Source organism: Bactrocera neohumeralis, chromosome 6 (genome assembly GCF_024586455.1).
Source record: "Bactrocera neohumeralis isolate Rockhampton chromosome 6, APGP_CSIRO_Bneo_wtdbg2-racon-allhic-juicebox.fasta_v2, whole genome shotgun sequence".
Lineage (NCBI taxonomy): Eukaryota > Metazoa > Arthropoda > Insecta > Diptera > Tephritidae > Bactrocera > Bactrocera neohumeralis.
Window position 1 is genome coordinate 31,588,029 of NC_065923.1, and position 18,753 is coordinate 31,606,781.

An 18,753-nucleotide genomic window follows, 5' to 3' on the forward strand; every position below is an offset into this window, starting at 1 on the left:
TAGAGAATTCGCGCAACTAAAAGGATTGCGTAACTAACTTCCAGTTATTTAATCTATTATGCCCGCACCACCTAAAAAAAATTCAAACAAGTATTTCAAATTTTCAGCAACTATTTAAAGCGATCCGTCAAGTGCGATATGCTGCAGTGCATACCAGCCAGCAGCCACCACCAACCCACCAACAGCCGCAACACCAAGTTATCCGCACCGCCCAACCCAAAAATAAGGCAGCCCAACCCAGCAATGCTGTGAACAGCCGATTAAGTGTAGCGGTTCATACATAGCTGTATATGTGTATATAAGAGCACATAGCAAAGCCGTAAGACCAAAGAGTTGGCTACCAAAAGGCGCGTAATTACGGAATTTTACCGGAAACCGATGCGCTTTGTACATTAGTTTGAACGCGCTTTGGCCTCTGCAACTGTAACGGGCCGCCAGTAGTTGGTATGGGCTGGCGAGCGACCAGCTGGCAATGCCCGGTAGCGCCAAGCAATCAACAGCAACATCACCAGCTCAGCGCTGAATTGGCTCAGCGCGGCTGACAACTTAACAAATTGGCATAATCACAGTGACAAATTGTCAACGGGCGCGTAAAAATTACATACACACGCACACACCTACTTAAAAAAAAAATGCCTAAAGTACCACACTTATTCGCGAACAGCAAGGAATTCGGATGCCAAGCCGCCGTGACCGGTAGCCGCAATGCTTATCATTGAGCTGGCGTTGCTCCTGTCGACTCTTTTACGCCTGTTATCGATGCTTGTTGTTTTTGTAGCTTGAAATATAGCATAAACGCATGCGTGTACTCGTCTGTGTATCCGGTTCGCCGTTTTATGCGCGCTTTGAACACCCCCCGCGGCAACAAGCGAGAAATTTGCGTAATTAGAAAATCGGCAGTGTCCAGCCGAAACGGCGCGGTCGAGGCGGCTCGGCGCCGCTAACTAGACAGTTTATTAATGTAAAATTATCAATTATTGCTTGGCGAAAAACCCAAGTGGCGGCAAATGGAATTTTCATTACGGCTAATAACTCAAAGTGGTAAATTGATGAAGTGCTGCCGCATTGTCAGCAGGCGGTTAAATAAATACGCGCACACATCGATAAATTACAACTGTAATTGCTGGCAAACCGGCCAATGAGTTAATCCTGCGGTTTTACTTTAAAGTAATTTCATGCATGCTTAAAAATATGCTGCAGTATATACATATGTATGTGTGTTATACGGCGGGCAAAATATAGTAAGACTTTTAATTTAAATTTCGAGCGAAAATTTATTCGATGAAATATTTATTTCTAGGTCCCACCATGTCCAGGACGGCCATCAGCATCAACTGATGATCAACACTTCAGTAAAATAAAGTAATTGGTGCTTGAGGATCGAGGATTAACAGTCAGAGATCTGATGAACAAAGTCTTACTATTTTTTGCCTGTTTATATTGCAAGGCGACTTTACTAAACAGAGACGTAAAAGCTTTGTGAAAGGAAGAAGAGCTGAAACCTAATTGGACGCAAATTCAATATTAATACTTACTATTGTGCTTTTTAGCATAAACCGACTTCCCTATGGCTTAGGTATGACATTTTGGTTTTATCCGTGCACTGCCTGAAAGCATAAAGCACGGCTTTCGGACTAAAAGTGTATATTTCTCAAGGCTTCTGAGCAATCCGATCAAATAGTTGATGGCTTAAACTTCATTAATAGAAATTAGTTGAAAATATACATATGTACATATATAAATAACAGATCCATTCCAGAACTAACCTACATAGTATGTGTATGCACTAAAGTCGTGGAACAGCTGTTCTGAAAATATAATCCAACTATTTAGAGAACTTTTTGAGTGTAACTTTTTCCATCGGGAAATCATTCATTTGTCAGTAATACTCTTCAAGCTAGTAGTAGCTATACGAGGTGGGTTAAAAAATAACTGGAATTTTTGTTTTTTGAAAAGGTTATTTCTTCATTCGTGTCCATTAATTCTGTCGTCTTTAAGGGGTTACATGGGTTTCCTTAGTAAAAAACAGTTTTTTTTTTTTTTAACACATAAAAAGTGAAATATTTTATTAAAATTTTTTGTTACAAACGAATACTATTAACAAAGAAATTCTGAAATTTTTGAAAAAAAAATATGTTAAACTCGGCCGTTGCGACGCTATTTCCGCTGCCCCCCGCGTTGGAGGATAACACCATACAGGATCATCTAAAGTGAAAAAAATTTCAGTCAAAATCTTTCGAAATTTTTTTTTTCAAATAGTTGTAATCGAAAAAAAATCATTCGTCCAAGTCTTTAAGAATTTATCTCAAAATATGTGTAAAATATCATGAAGATCGACTTCAAAAACACAGTTTCGAGAAAAACGCGTTTAAAGATGGTGCACAAGTTCTCAAGGCTGTATCTCCCAAATCATTACTCGGAAACTTGAAAATTTAGGACAATATTCTAGAGGTGTTGTAGAATTTAATAAGACAATAAAAAAATCGATTTTTTGAAACCCGTAAACCCATGTAACCCCTTAAGTTAGTAAACAGCGCCTCCTCCAATCGTCGAAAAACTTCTCAAACTCGTTTTTTAGAATTGTCATTTATATTGTAAAACGACGGCTCTTTACGGTTCTTTCTATATTTTGAAATATTGAAAAATCACATAGAGCCATATGTGGCGAATATATGGCAGCTGTGAAGTTTTGTGTTCTCGGCCCAGACCGACACACGGTTGTAGTACCAAAAAAGAAGAAGAAGAAGTAAAAAAACCAAGAGTATATCTATACACCATCTCTCATCTATCATATTTCATCTTCTTCTTAATTGGTGTAGACACCGATTACGCGATTACAGCCGAGTTAACAACAGCGCGCCACTCGTTTCTTCTTTTCGCTAGATGGCGCCAATTGGATATTCCAAGCGAAGCCAGGTCCTTCTCCACTTGGTCCTTCCAACGGAGCGGAGGTCTTCCTCTTCCTCTGCTTCCCCCGGCGGGTACTGCGCCGAATACTTTCAGAGCTAGAGTGTTTTCGTCCATTCGGACGACATGACCTATCCAGGGTAGCCGCAGTCTTTTAATTCGCTGAACTATGTCAATGTCTGGTCCCAAACCCAGCGCACAACCCCATGTAGGGGATGTTTCGCCTTCTCACTTTAGCTCGCCTTCAAACGGATGTTCCTAGGCTACCCAGAGGATACTTGGTCAAAGACCGAAAGTCGTGAGCTGCTTGAGCCATATATTTGTAGTGGACAGTCCAACGCTGGATATTAATGCAAGTAAGTTTCGATTATCCTATGACCTGTGGACTGAGTTGTGTGATAATATTGCTTTTTAAATGATAATGATTTGCGAGATACAGGGGGCATAAATCGAAATTAATTGAAATCTTTGACCAGCTCTGGGTTGTCTTCAGTTTCACCAAATCGCAAGCAAGTATGGTTTGAATTCTCAATGTTTTTGTAACTTATATTTTCGTATAAGTATGCATATTGATTTGTGAGAACTGAATATCTATCATATTTACTATAAGATATTCGAATCTATTTACATACCAAAATTATATATTTCCTCTTCGATTCGAAATCACTATTTACTTTGTATAGTAGTTTCTAAGTACATACATACTTATGAAGAATATACAGCCGAAAGAAATGCCGATCAGTGTTTGTTAGTTCGATAGTTGACTCCAGTGGTACACTGATAAGAGTTATGGAGTAAATCAAGATCAAGGTTTCGGTGCTAGTTTCCAAACAAAATCCAAGAATAAAAGTTTTGGCTTGAAATGGCTTAACATTTTCCTTCTAATAGGGTATTTAGAAATGCTTGATAAGCTTTCAAGATCTTCGAGATTTTTTTTGGTTTTTTTTGGTTATAAAGCTCAGAAAGGTATAGGTTTTGCCTTCAAACTAAAAAATCAACATTTAGTAATAGAATTCGCTCTCACTTTTTGGTTCAGGATTGGATTAAAAAGCTTGTCGCTTTCTATTAAAATAACATACATATGTATCTTTCGATTCGGTGTAGAGACTCAAAATTATTTTTCGTATAAACTTTTTAAATGCTTTATTCTATTTTTATTTACAAAAAAAAATTATATTCTGCACAGATAAAATTAAAAAAAGTCAGCAAGTAAAAAGAAAATCAGTCAAACTTCCCATTTTTAATTACACAATATGTTCACATGTGTCTCTATATATATACATACAAATACTTAAATATTGTATACTTATGTGAGCTTACTGTGGCGCCTCCACTGATCAATTAGCGGTTGCATGCGGCGAAAATCATTAAGGCCGCCAATGCAAACCAACTTTTTACGGTTTTTGAAATGTTTATTGCCAATTTACGCATTCGAAAAACATACATGGCTTGTTGTTGTACTGCAGTTTGTTGTTGTAATAGATTTTGTTGTTGTAATAAAGTTTGTTGTTGTAATACATTTTGTTTTTGTAATACAGTTTGTTGTTGTAATACAGTGAGTTGTTGTAATACAGTTTGTTGTTGTAATGCAGTTTTTTGTTGTAATACAGTTTGTTGTTGTAATACAGTGTGTTGTTGTAATACAGTTTGTTGTTGTAATACAGTTTGTTGTTGTAATACAGTTTGTTGTTGTAATACAGTTTGTTGTTGTATTCGTGTTGTTTACGATTATTGCTGGCAGTTATGCGAGCTGTGCGTTTTATTGCAAATTTATGAGTGTTGCCGGAAAGTATTTGAAATAAAAAGAAATATGCAAAAGTCGAAGAAAGCATGAAGACTTGCACCAATTTGCCATCAAATGCACTCAACACAAATTTTACCAACACATATGTATACATATGTACATACATACGTGTAAGAGCGTCAAAAAGAGTTTGAAAATGTCCTAGTGGCGGCCTGTTGCACGGTAGCGACTGCGCATGCGCGGAGAAAGCAAACACTTGAACTTGCAATGCGCGGCGCAAACGTGACCGTTACTTTCAATGACTATTTACACGCTTGTTAACATAAACAAATATTAATAATACGCGCAGTAATGGTAATAATAAACGTTTTTTTCTGTTCGAAATTGTTGCCACATGCCGCATGCCACGTTAACAGGCGTGTGTGTATGTGTGTATATCGCCAAATTGCTGAACGAATTAAACGTTTTCTTGCGAATGTCCAAAAAGCGCAAATTGCACAAATTCAAGCCGACAAATACGCAGTGTTGAGCAGACGGCTGCTTAACGGCGCATAGTTGGGAACAAGGTCCGACAGACAGTAGTGCGCTGGCTCTGGCTAAATGAATAGCTGCTTGTCAGTATGGAAAAAATGCATAAACCGAAAACTAAAACAGGCAACAACAAGTGATTTGTTGAAAAGTCTGCAAAAGCAAAAAGAAATTACTGACAGCAAGCATATGCCTACATACATACATACATACATATGTATATAAATATGTATGTATATAGAGCCATACACATTTTTTCGATTTCAAATTAAAATCGTGGCAACATTGCTTGTTGTGACTTTGTCTATATTTGCTTTTGTTGTAGTACACATTTGTACATTTTTCGCACTGCGAGCCAGTTTTGTGGCGGCTTAAGTTGATAAGTGCAACGCTTGCGGCGACATTAGCCACATTTTTGCTAATTCAGTGGCGCGTTGCACAGTGGCGCAAATTTTATAAAATCAAAAAAAAAAATTTAAGTTCGGTTATACCATTCACAATCTATCTTTTATATACCATACAAGAACTTGTCCGTGATCGGTTATGTAGTATGGTAGCGATGTATTACATTATTCTGATCTGAACAATTTTCTGGGAGTTTACCTTAGGCAATAATTCGTGCCAAATTTCGTTAAGATACCTCGTCGAATAAAAAAGTTTTCCATACAACGACATGATTGTGATTGTTCAGTTTGTATGACAACTATATGCTAAGCTAGGCCGATATCGGTGGTTCTAACAAATAAACAGCTTCTTGTGGAGAAAAGAACTTGTTCAAAATTTCAGATCGCTATCTCATAAACTGAAGGGCTTGTTACAAAATATTGTTTGCATTGATAGGAGCAACTTGCCTTACATTTCCGAAACCAGTATTTCGAATGAATAAGACAGGCTGAAACTTTTATTTCTGCCCTGAACAGTCTATTGAACAGAAATAAAATTCGTTGATTCTTTACCGACGATCGTAAAGTTACTCTCCGAAATGGTTCACGAAATAAACCGAATTCATGAATGGTATTACCTAGTATTGGGTAATATCTGTGAATAACTCTTTATATCGAACAATGTAAAATTTATCCTTCTAGCGCAACATTTTCTCTCAACAGTCAAATCAGTTCCATGATGGTCTGACGTTGGCCCATCCGGCTTATTTTCTCTATTATCATTATTTTGCTTTTCTAAAAGAGACTTCTAAAATTTTATATTTTTCCACCGTTCCAACCATTGGACACTATGCAATAGGCATATAAGCGGCAAGGCTAAGAGTTTCGGTGAAAGAGTTAAGGCTGAAACATTCGTCAAAACAGAAGACATCGCCGAAACTGGCATTAGCCGTCTCAACAAATTTGTGATAGGATCAAAGCGCTTTGTTGATTTGTAAGAGTCTTATGACCTAATATAGATAATATATATTTAGTTACCACAACGGACCGGCGTTCTAAGCTGTCCAAGTGAGATCCCTGTTAGGATCGACTTCTTAACCTAATTTCTTCTAACTAAAGCTTTGAGCACTTCTACTACAGACTAAACATATTTTGGAGTTGGACATAACCTATAAATTTGACAGCTTTTGGACGATTAGTTCGTAAAATATAACATTTTAAGGGGCCCACGTTTTGGTATTTCAATAGCAAATTGTATTAAAAGGAACTGGATTTTAAATATTCCAGCTTTAATATTGAGTTTGCCCCCCTTAATAACATCATATTAAAATATAGTGAATGTTTTACTTCGTGGTTAGTTGGTGGACTGTTTAATCAAAGCGCTATTCTCCCTTAAATTTTGTGACAAAATTGGACAAAGAAGTTCGTTACTGAAAATTTATCAGATAGTTTGCGATATAGGCTGTATAAGGGGAGGAGATTTGTGCTACGTTTGCTAGCGGTTGTGAATGAATTGAGCTGTCATTGATTTAGTAATTGTTTCATGCCTATATATGTACATATGTTATAAATCTGTATACTGACTTATGTAAAATTATGTTTTCTTTAAAGTACGAGGATGCAACCCTGATTGGAATGTAGCTTGAGAGACTTTGAAGCTCCCTGAATTTTATTAAAAATTTATTTCGGCAAAAAGTGTTTTAATATTTGAATAATGTCACAGCGGATGAAAGATGAAAGGCTCTTCTTCTACAACTCTTTTTTTTAAGAGATCAATAGGGTAATCTGGCCTTGTTTTTTGACATTTTTTTCATAGAAATATTCTACAATAGAAATTTTTTACATATCATGAGGTATATCGTGGAGTCTATAAACGAATTTTTCGGAATTTTTGGATGACATCTGTCGGAGAAATGGCTGGGTGAATGAGACGCGTTTTTTCACTGGCGGACACGAATTCTTATGTTTGGATCATCTGAAACACAAAAACCCAATTTATTCTTAGAAAGTACGTGAATGGTTATCGTCCCTACTAGAATCATGAAAAAATTTTGATAAATAAAAAAAGTAATTAACTTTTTTTTTTTTATTTTTCACCATGTTTTTTTACATAAATTTTGTCATAACATTTTCAATAAATTATAAAAAATTATGAATGTAGACAGCCAGGCGTTTTGTGAACATTAACAAAAAAAATGAGCAAATCAGTTGAGTAGTTCTGCCGGAATCATGATCGCCAGTATAAAAAAGTGTGTTTTGAGAAAAACGCGTTTAAAGTTTGAGGTTCTGAAAAAGCATACAAAGATGTGCACTTCGTGCGCTGCTAACGTCGAGCGGTATTATATTTTTTGGGTCTTTTGCGAAAGCTTCCAATGGTAAAGTGGGTTTCAACGTTAATTTTAGGGGTATAAGAGAACAGAAAATGCAAAAAAAAAATTTTTTTTTTCGAAAAAAGATTACCCTACTGATCCCTTAAGAAAATACCTGCAACATGTCAATAAAATAAAGGAATCGGCGATTGAGAATCGACGACTAACAGTCAGAGTTACTGGCATCGTTGGAATATCAAAAGGATCAGTGAGAACCATTTTGTAAGATCATTTGGGCCTAAGAAAATTGAAAGCACGATTGGTTCTAAAATCACTATTTTTTTTCCGAAAAACAACGTGACGTGATGTCGGTGAAACAATGCTTTCCGACTACCAAGATGTCATGAAACGTATTACCACTGGCGATGCGTCTTGGATCTATGCTTACGACCTATAAACAGACAATCGATCGTGTCAAAGATGAGCCGAAGCTGAATAAAACACTTCAAAGCAGATCAAAAATCAATGTTATGTTGACAGTTTTCTTCGATTATCGAAGTGTGGTGCAGTCCGAACTCCTTCCGACCGGCTAAACTGTCAACAAGGAATACTATTTGACTGTTATGAGTCGTTTGCGCGAGATTATTCGTAAAAAGAGGCCAGAATAATGGGCCGGCAACTCTTCGTTTTTGCACCATGATAATGCACCGTCGAATACCGCATTGAGTCTTCGTGAGTTTTTCGCTAAATTTTCAAACAATATCGTGCTCTAACCAACGTATTCGCCTGATTTCGCTCCGTGTGGCTTCTGGCTATACAGCAAACTCAAAACGACTCCGAGAAAACCGTTTTGAATCATTGAAGTCATTAAACATGAAGGCTACGGCCATTGAAGGCTATTCTGGAAATTTACTTAAACAGCTGTCTCGAGGAGTGGAAAAAACGTTGGCACAAGTGTTTTGGGGCCAAAGAAGATCACTTTGAGGGGGACGACAAATATATAGAAAAAAAAATTTTAGAATTATGAACAAAGTATTGTTTGCTCATAGTAGTAAATATATAATAATTACTAATATTTGTGTGTGTTATTTTCGTATCTCTAACAATTTTATATTTTTCCTATTATTAATGTTTGAGATTTCCTTCAGTGCTAACACACTGTATACACCAGCCAAGCGCAAAAAAATGAAAAAAAAAACATCATATATGTATGCGAAATAAAATAAAAAAGGTTCGAATTTTTTTTAATAGACAAAAAGCTGCTAATGGCCTTTGAAATCAGCGTCTTTTAATTGCACAATTTGTTTTATTATTTGATTCGAAATTTATTGGAAAATAAAATTTTTTATATACATACATACATATACATATGTACATATATCTACGTCCATAAGTAATCACGAGCAGCGCATACGAATGTAAACAGACTTGGGCAATATTGAAAAAGAAATTAAAAACCGCATATTTTTAAAACGCAGCATTTCCACTTATTTGAAGATTTTCAATTTTCTTTTTTGCATTTTTTAAATTTTGCTTTTAGTGCATTTCATATCGTTCAATCAAACAATTTGTTGGCGCGCTTTATAGACATTTTGACTGGCGGGCATGTAGTTATTGTTGCTATGGTTTTTTTGCTTTTTGAATAAAATGCGGAATTTTGCATGCCTCGCCATTTTCCACTTGGCGCATTACGTTTATCAGTTGGCATTTGCTGCGCACGCGAGTGACGTTGATGTCGGCCGATGTCGTCATAATTCCGAAACGTTTAATCACTCGGCGATAAAGTTGAAGTTTATGTTGTTGCCTGGCGACGACGGCGAGTGCGATAGGGTTGAATGTGCGAAACACGCACTGGAATGCATAAATTTTCTAACGTATTGTAATTGCCACAAAAGCTGATTTCACTCGTTTTATAGAGTAAGTGAGTTATTATTTAATAAAAAAGAAATTTTGCAAGAGTTTTCGTTTTTCGTTGAGTGGTTTCAGTCGTTTTCTTTGATAATGAAACGCTAATAAAGTGTTGGATTTTACTTCGGTTATCTAATCGGTTGAGATCTGTTGTCCGAAACAAATTGTAACAAGCAATTTTTTGCGGGAAGTGGCCGCCGGAACGTAGCCATCTGAAGTTTTGAAATTGAGCGGTGGCTTTTCAGATATGGAGTACGTGAATTTATGTTGTATATGAAGTAAAAAAAATATTATTTCTTGGCTCTAAAAGGCATTAAGTACCCTTATAGTATTTTCAAAAATAAAGGGAACTTTTTCAATTTTTTTTTTGTTTCAAAATTGATGTGAACTCTTTCATATCTGTTTACCGGTTTTTCCAATAGGGATAATATGATTTCTAAGTACCGTTAGGGTAATTTTTAATAATGCGACTGTCTCAAACCACAACCTAGCGGATTTTGAGAAAGGATTTGGCTTGCATCCGTATAGAATTATTCTCATTCAAAAACTGAAGACATTGGACTACCGTAAAAGTCGTGAATTTGCTGATTCTGTCTTGGAACAACTTGAAAACGATTTTTTTAAGGGAATCATCTTCTCCGATGATGACTCCCATCAGAGTGATGCGGTAAATAAATAAAACTGTTGATTCTGATGCAAAGAAAGTTCACGAATAATTCACGAACAACCATTACATTCACCTAAATTGACAGTTTGATGTGGCTTTAGGTCTGGTGGAATCATCGGTCCGTACTTCATTTGAAATGAAGCTGGTGACACGGTTACTGGCGATCGAGAACGGTATAGATCGATGATAACCAATTTTTTATGGCCGCAACTAGAAGAAGTTGATCTTATCAATATCTGGTCCAACAAGACGGGGCTACGTGCCACACAGCACGTGCAACAAACCAATTATTGCGAGAAAAGTTTGAGGTATCGATTATTTCAAGAAATTGTGACATTAAATGGCCTCCAAGAAGTTGTGATTAAATACAATTAGGCCATTTCTCGTGAGGTTATTTGATAAATAATATCACTCTTATTGAAAAACCCTTGTACTGGAGCTGTTTCCAACTCTTGAATCAGTTTTATATAAAGTCTTTTTGTTTCTGGAAAATGTTATTTAATATGAACAGTGAAGTTCTGCAATTTTCCTGAGGAAATGCCATCTTCAATGGTCCGAAATTTATTTTTGGTTTTCTTGAAGGGTAGAATTACTCAATGTCAGTTTCTTAAATGTGAAACGTATTACTTTCTACCATAATATCCAAAATCTAGTACAAGTTTGTAGAGCATGTCTTCTACATCGGATTGTGTATATTTTAGTCACTTAAAAACCATGAATAACAATTGTCGTCCCGTTTATAAAGCGAGGATCTCTTCCGGGTTTGAGGCCCTTAATACTTGGTGGCAGGGAGTTGTCTAAAAAGGTCAAATTACTAGACATCAGGAGCACTTGAAGTCATACTGGAGCTCAAATCGCTCCATCTAGTGATTAAACAGGCACATACCATGCTGCACATGGCAGCAGAGGGTTTTGGCAAAGAGAAGATAATGTCGTCTTAACAAATGATGGCTTTAGGGGAAGACACACCACTAGCCGATCTTCCAAGGGACGGCGTTACAAAGACTGTAAACTTTACAGAGAAGTTTAGTTTTATTCTCGGCAGTAAGGCGGATTGGAGTGATTCCACGCTCAACTGACTACTTAGGGGCAGCACTATCCAGTGATACAGTGACGGCTCGAAAACACCGGAAGGCATTGGAGCAACCATCGCGGGACCGGATACCAAACTATTCATACCAATGAGACGTTTCCGAGCATCTTTCAAGCAGAAGTCTTTGCTATGAGTCAAGTCATCACAACTATCGCAGCCAACGCATCGCTATATGTAGCAATAGTCAAGCGGCAATAAAAGCGATCTTAGCGTATGAGGTCAAATCGCTATTAGTGGAGGAGTGAATAGGAAAGCTGAACTGCCTTTCAGTTCGCAACCATGTACATCTGATCTAGGTGCCGTGGTATAAAGGGGTAGCTGGCAATGTGCTAACCGATGAAGTAGCCGCTCTGCGGCAGCTTTTAGAACGGCACTGGCAGCAGGTATGCGCCATGCCAAGTTACTACTGTGAGATTACAACCTGGAAATATGATCAACCTCTTCGTAGACAAATTTCGCTTCCTAGTCGCGCTCTAAACAGGGCACTGTAGGCTCAGAAAGCACTTGTCCAACATGAGCATATTCTCCTGTGCAAAATGGCGGTTTTGCGACATCGTACAGGAAACTCCAGAACACTTGATTCTAGATTGCCCAACAGTTGGTGGAAGCAGTCTCAAGGCCCTAGGAACCATCTACATGGACTGGGATAACATTACCTCAGTCGCGCCCAGCAAGCTCCTGGAATTGTTCAGAACGCTTGACCTTTGTGGCCATGATAGAGCACAATCAAATCATAGGTCGCAGTGCAAAACCTCTTCTATCTATCTATCTAACTATGGATTTGCCATTTTCACTGCGAAAAATTACGTCATTTATTTTAAAACATCGTTGTCGATTTACTTAAAGTATGTTTATCGGATTCAGTGACATGAAACCTCAAACTCCATGAAACAGGGAATAGACTGCAGCGTATCTGTAAAGTGTTAAGGGAGTTCCTACGGGTCCCACGGTACATTCATATCGATGTATAATCTGCGCTTGCTATACCATACACATCATATTAAAGATTATTCACAATGATTTTTCTGGGTTGCGTACATCTAGCTCTTATGTTTTCCAACTTAAGAGGCGCGCTATTGACTTGCCTTCGGATTTCTAAGACCTGATCGGATCGATCGATGTTTTCGTTTCGAGAAGACACTTTTTTAAGTTGGCTGCCTTTGAATTTTATTTTGGTTAAAAAAATTAGAACCATTTTTTATACCCAATAGTTTGTTCTCTTCCTTTAATAGATTGATATTAATATTTTCTCATTACATTTCAATTTCCATTATATTTTTTCCATGCACTTCACACTTTGTATTCAAATGGTTACTCTTGAAAGCTATGGATTTTTTTTTATTTTTTTGGAACATCACCCAATAACTTTTTCTTGTCACTCCACTAATCCATTGATTAATCGCTAGCCAACTTGACATTATGTGGCATACCAAAACGGCATTAAATGCACTTTTTCCAATAAATCAAATGCTAGTAAATACCGCTAGTAGTTAGTACTAGTCTTCAGTAACAAATTAGGCTAGAGGCTAATTTCGAAACGTCAAAGCCGGTGAAAAGTGATAAATCAATTCAGGCTGCTTTACAGCTGTGTTGTTGTTGTTGTTTACACGGTTAAACATCCATTTTGTGATAAATATGAGTAGCTTGTCACTTAGGCCATAATAAGGGGTGCCGCAATTTATATGTCAGTGGTGGAAAAGTGCGGCCGGATGCTGGCATGCCATAAGACACCGCGGCGCCATTGATTGGAGTCCACATTTTTGGTGTTGCAACTAATTAGATATGATTGATTTGCTTTGACATTTTAAGTGGAAATAAAAGTGAAGTAGCAAATAGGTGCGCTCGCAAGTGTATTTGGGTGTTGGACATGTGTAAGGTGCTGCTGGCGAGATGCGACAAATCAAATTAGCAAAAGCTGTTGAGAAATGGACTCAACTATTTGGTTGCATGCGCTATTTATTCACATTTTTTAGTTTTCTCTTTATTTTGTTTACACTTGTGAAGAGTTTCCTTGCGACAAGTTGTAGATATTTAAAAATTAAAAACGAGATACTATAACTACTTAATTTAAAAATTAAGCAGAAATTTAATTTAAGAAAAATTTAAAAATTGAAGACATTAAATAAAGTCTACATGCAGGTCTTCTTCAACACGTGCCGGATGAGAAGAAAAGAGATAAGCCGAAATGCGTAAGTACAAACTGCGTGAGGCCGACAGGAGCAATGCTCGAAAATTCTACGAAAAGATGCGGCGAGTAACAGAAGGTTTCAAGACCAGCGCTTACTCTTGTGAAATCACCAGAGGTGATCTAGTGACTGATGCCCAGAGCATAATGAAATTATGGAGGGACCACTTCTCCAGCCTGCTAAATGGCAATGAAAGCATAACACCAAAAGATGGCGAACCCGGTTCCCGTCATCGATGGACCGGGCCTTCCATTACAAAACACGGGAGACCCCACAATCTGCACCAACTACCGTGGAATAAGCTTACTCATAATCGTATATAAGGTTCTATCGAGCGTATTGTGTGAAATATTAAACCCCACCGTCAACAATCTTATTGGACCTAATCAGTGTGGAATCAGCAACTGACCAGATATGCACCATTCGCCAAAACATGGAATAGAGAATCGACACACACCACCATTCCGTCGATTTCAAAGCTGCTTTTGTTAGCACAAAAATGAGCTGCGTTTATGCCGCGATGTCTGGATTTGTTATCCCCGCAAAACCAATGCGTGTGTTTAAACTGACATTGAGTAATACCAAAATCTTCGTCAGGATCGGGAAGCACCTCTCAGAGCCGTTCGATACCAAACTTGGTTTCAGACAAGGCGACTTTCTATCTTCAATCTACTGCTGGAGAAAATAATTCGAGCTGCAGAGCTGAATAGAGAAGATACAATCTTCTGCAAGAGTGTACAACTGCTGGCCCACCCCGATGACATCGATATCATTGGCCTCAACAACCACGCCGATAGTTCTGCTTTCTTCAGAATGGATAAGGAAGCGAAGCAAATGGGTCTGGTAGTGAACGAGGGCAAGACGAAATGTCTCCTGTCATCAAAAAAACAGTCGTCGCACTCACGACTAGGTTCCCGCGTCACTGTTGAACGTCAACACCAACACCAACAACAATGTCAGCCTCGAAGCCCAATGCCGAATAACTCTTGCCAACAGGTGCTACTTCGGACTGAGTAGTACGTCCTGAGAAGTAAAGTCCTTCCTCGACGAACAAAGACCAAACTCTACAAATCACTCATTATACCCGCGCTGCTATATGGTACAGAGGCATGGACGATGACAACATCTGATGGGTCGGGTTATCGAGAGAAGAGTTCTGCTGAATATTTAAGGTCCTTTGCGCATTGGCAACGACGAATACCAAAGTTGATGGAATGATGAGCTGTACGAGATTTGCGACGGCATTGTCATTGTTCAGCGAATTAAAAAACAGTGGTCAAATCGTCCGAATGGATAAAAACACTCCAGCTCTGAAAGTATTCGACGCAGTATCCACCAAAGGAAGCAGAGGAAGAGGAAGACCTCCACTCCGTTGGAAAGATCAGGTGGAGAAGAACCTGGCTACACTTGAAATCTCCACTTGACGCCAAACGGCCATAAGGAAGAGCGACAGGCGCGCTGTTGTAAACTCGTCTTTAACCGCGTAAGCGGTGTCTACGCCAATAAAGAAGAAGAAGAATGACCCAATTCAATAACACAAATCTCAAATACTTATATATCTACAAAAGACAAATATGAGGGTCTACCAATTTTGGCACTGGTTGACCGACAACACACACATATAAGATCCACATGCTCATGTAATCAAACTTATTATTGAGTAATCATTACATTAATTGAATGAAAATGAGCAGTGAAGTCATTGAATTATGGAAAATCAGGTCGCAAAACCAACAACATAGACCCTTCCTTATAAGACCAAACCGTTTCATAGACTAAGCATTACCGTGAGCGCTAGCGACTAAATGGAGCGCTTAGCTGTTCTCGTACGCGCCGCAAGAAGTGCGCCGCATAGCTTCCACCATATAAACCCACTTTTCGCATTTCACGGCGCGACATGGAAACGTGAAATAGAAATGATTTCACCAGAAAAGGAAATTTATTGCACATTCTTTTTCGTACAACAAAAAGAAAAACACAAGTAGTACGCAGAAAAATCAGAAAAATGGGGAAAAAAACCAAATGAATTAAAAACGCAGAGGAAAATCTCGCACAAAGGCGAGGAAAACGGCGCAAAGCCACAGTCGGAGACTACGGAGGCGCGCTAGAATAAATTGTAGATATCTATGACTGTGTGTGTATGTGTGCCTAGAGGCACGTAAAATGCAAGAAAGCTGAACAACAAACCTGTTGCTGCTGCTGCTGCTGTTGTTGTAATGGATAGTGCTGTTGTTGCTGCTGCGAGTCAACGCGGTCTGTAGGCCAAACATTCCTTCTGTTGCAGCGGCTTCTGCCAGCTCTCGAGCCGCCTAGCGCATCTTCATGGTTGTTGTTGTTGGTGTTGCTAGCGCTAATTGCCTTTCCATTCAATTGTTGCTGCGGTTGTTGCTGCTGCTGCTGTTGTTGTTGTTGTTGCTGTGGCGGCAATGTGTTGTGATTAATTGGCCTGTTAAAATTCCCATGAATGGCGGCTGTGGCTGCGTTGCCAACCGCATTCCCGCTTGCGTTCGCATTCTCGGCAATCGCCGCATGCCTGAATTGTGCCAACATTTGTTGCTGCTGTTGTTGTTGTTGCTGCTGCACATTCAACGCGCCGGCTGACTTTGATTTGGCGACAACAATGGGACAGCGCGCCGGTATTGCTGGCGGCTTGGCATCCTCCTCGGCCGGCTCATCGCTGCTGGCGTCGCTTTCTAAGTAAACATTGTTGCTGCAGCTGCCGTTGTTGTTGTTGCTGTTGTTGGCCTCATTCTTGCCAGCCGCTGTGGTTGCCACTTGTCGGCGCTGCGGCAAAGGTGGACACTCCAGGCTGTTGCACTCTATATTGACATTGTTGTTGCTTATGCTGTTAGTGTTGTTGTTGTTGTTGCCATTAAAAGCGCTAATTTTGCGATACTGCCCGATATCGAAATCCAACGACTTGCACTGCATATCATTAGCGCCGCCCGGGCCGCCGCCACCGCCACCGCCAGCACCGTTATACATGGAGAGCGAGCGCGCGAAGGAGCTTTTGAAGTAGCGACACGGCAGATTGAAATCGAAATCTGGCGGCGAGGCGCCCGGCGACGCTGGTGATGCTTGCATGTTGAGTGTTTCTATACGTGTGTGGGTGTGTATGTGTGTTTGTATGTATTATTTATTGGCTTGCGTGTGGCAGCTATGCAAATTGCGGTTGTCCGCTAGTTATAGTTCTTGTTGTTGTTGTATTTTGGTCTAATGTTTCACGGTAGCGCTCACTAATCACATTCGTGTCACGTTCGCGTCACTTACGTTGGCACATTCGCACGTGTGCTTATACATACATATGTATACAATCGATGCATATATGTACGGGTATGTATGTATGTGTGTGTGCTGTCCAAATATTTGCCCGACAGCTGGCTAATGTTGCGGATGACGCGTGCGTTGGCTAGCCACTCTTTCAAGCACTTACCGCTTATGGTTGTTGTTGTTATTGGTATTTTGATTTTTTTGTTGCTGTTGTTGTTTTTTGTAAAGAGGAAGCGTTTAGCTACTAAACACACTTTTTCACGTTTTTTTATTTGCCTGTTACCTTTTGTTGGTCTTCCAGGCAAGAACCGTTATTGGCGCACACACAAGCGAGGGGCGTGCGGAAACGTTGTGTTGTTTTAACTGCACATTTCCTAGCAATAAACACGATTATCGCTCAAATTTTGACATTTACACAGTTGACAATTGATTCCAGTATTTTTTCTTTATTGCATGTAACGGTACTTTTTATAAATATTTTCATAAATTAAAAGTTAACAAAATTTTTTTTGTAAAAATTACACTAAAATAAATTTTTTTGGAAAAACAGAATTTAACATTTTTTTTTGGTTTTTCATAAAAGTAAATTTTTTTGTTGTACAACAAAAACACTTACAATTTTTGTTTTATAATTTTATGGAAAAATTTCTTTTAAAATATTTTATAATAAATATTTTTTTTTAATCCGTTTCACAATTTTCCTGAAATTACAACAACTTTGCGCAAATTCGTTAACACACAATTCGCTTTAAACACTTTTGTTGTTTCATTTTTCCAATTTCTTTGCATTTACCACGATTTTCCGTGTTGTTGTTGTTGTATCAATAAACTTAGAAAGTCTTTTTTCTATGTATTTTCAAATAATCCCGTACACTTTTTTTCGTAATTTCTTTTGTGCAACTTTTCACTCCATAATTGATAACAACAAAAACAAAAATTTTATAACAAATCACAAATGCGAACCGAAAAGTGCCCACTTGTCCGCCACTTGGACATTGCGTGTCCGTATTGTTAAATATTTTATTTATTTATTGCTATGTGGTTGTTGTAAGTATGTATTTATTTTATTATGATTGGGCGCACTCGCGTCCACACACACGTCCGCCGCAAACAAGCTTTAGTTGGATATTAAAAATCTAAATTCATCAGCAAAAAGCACTTGAACCAAGTAAGCGCACATGTGAGCGCCGGAGACGACGATTGGCGGCTGGTGGTTTCGGCTGTTGGCTGGCGGCCTGCTTGTTGCCCAGCCGGAGCGCATGGAAGCAACAGCTGTGAAGTCGCTTGAATGACAATGCGCGCCGGAAAAAATTCGCTCAGCACTTGCTTGTCTTCCGAGAGAGCCTGCGCTCAGGTGAGAGCAAGCGGAGAGATACAGCGCGTAAATGCGCGATCGGCTGACCGCTGCTATTCGCTTTATTTGCCGGTAAAAGACAATAGTAAACAATGGCACAAAGGTGTATGTATTGCTTACCTGTCTTCTTTTTGGAGCGTGCGATCGCTTGGTTTGTTCTGCTGGGCAGGAGGCTAACAGAGTTGCCATGTGGGATCCGTAATTTAATTATTTAATTTATTAATAATATAATATATAATTTTTCGCTGAGTTTCAAATACAACGATAATCATTTCTTTCACTCCAAATAAAACTGAAGGTCTCTTCCAAAGTAAATGGAGTTCGATAGCAGGCCGAATATAATACTTGTTGGCTTTACTTTTTTATGGTTGTTGCTGGTTTTCGTATGACCGAATATTAACTGG

General features: G+C 38.6%; 1 protein-coding gene across 1 annotated transcript in view; it reads right to left on the minus strand.

Annotated features, from left to right (window-relative positions):
- LOC126761102 (probable WRKY transcription factor protein 1) overlaps window positions 1-18,187 on the minus strand; it is a 99,172-nt gene extending 80,985 nt beyond the window's left edge. Inside the window, exon 1 of the mRNA XM_050477047.1 lies at window positions 15,913-18,187. Coding sequence (XP_050333004.1) covers window positions 15,913-16,809 — 897 coding nt within the window. The 5' untranslated portion in view covers window positions 16,810-18,187. The remainder of the gene's footprint in view (window positions 1-15,912) is intronic.
- Window positions 18,188-18,753: the final 566 nt, after the last annotated feature.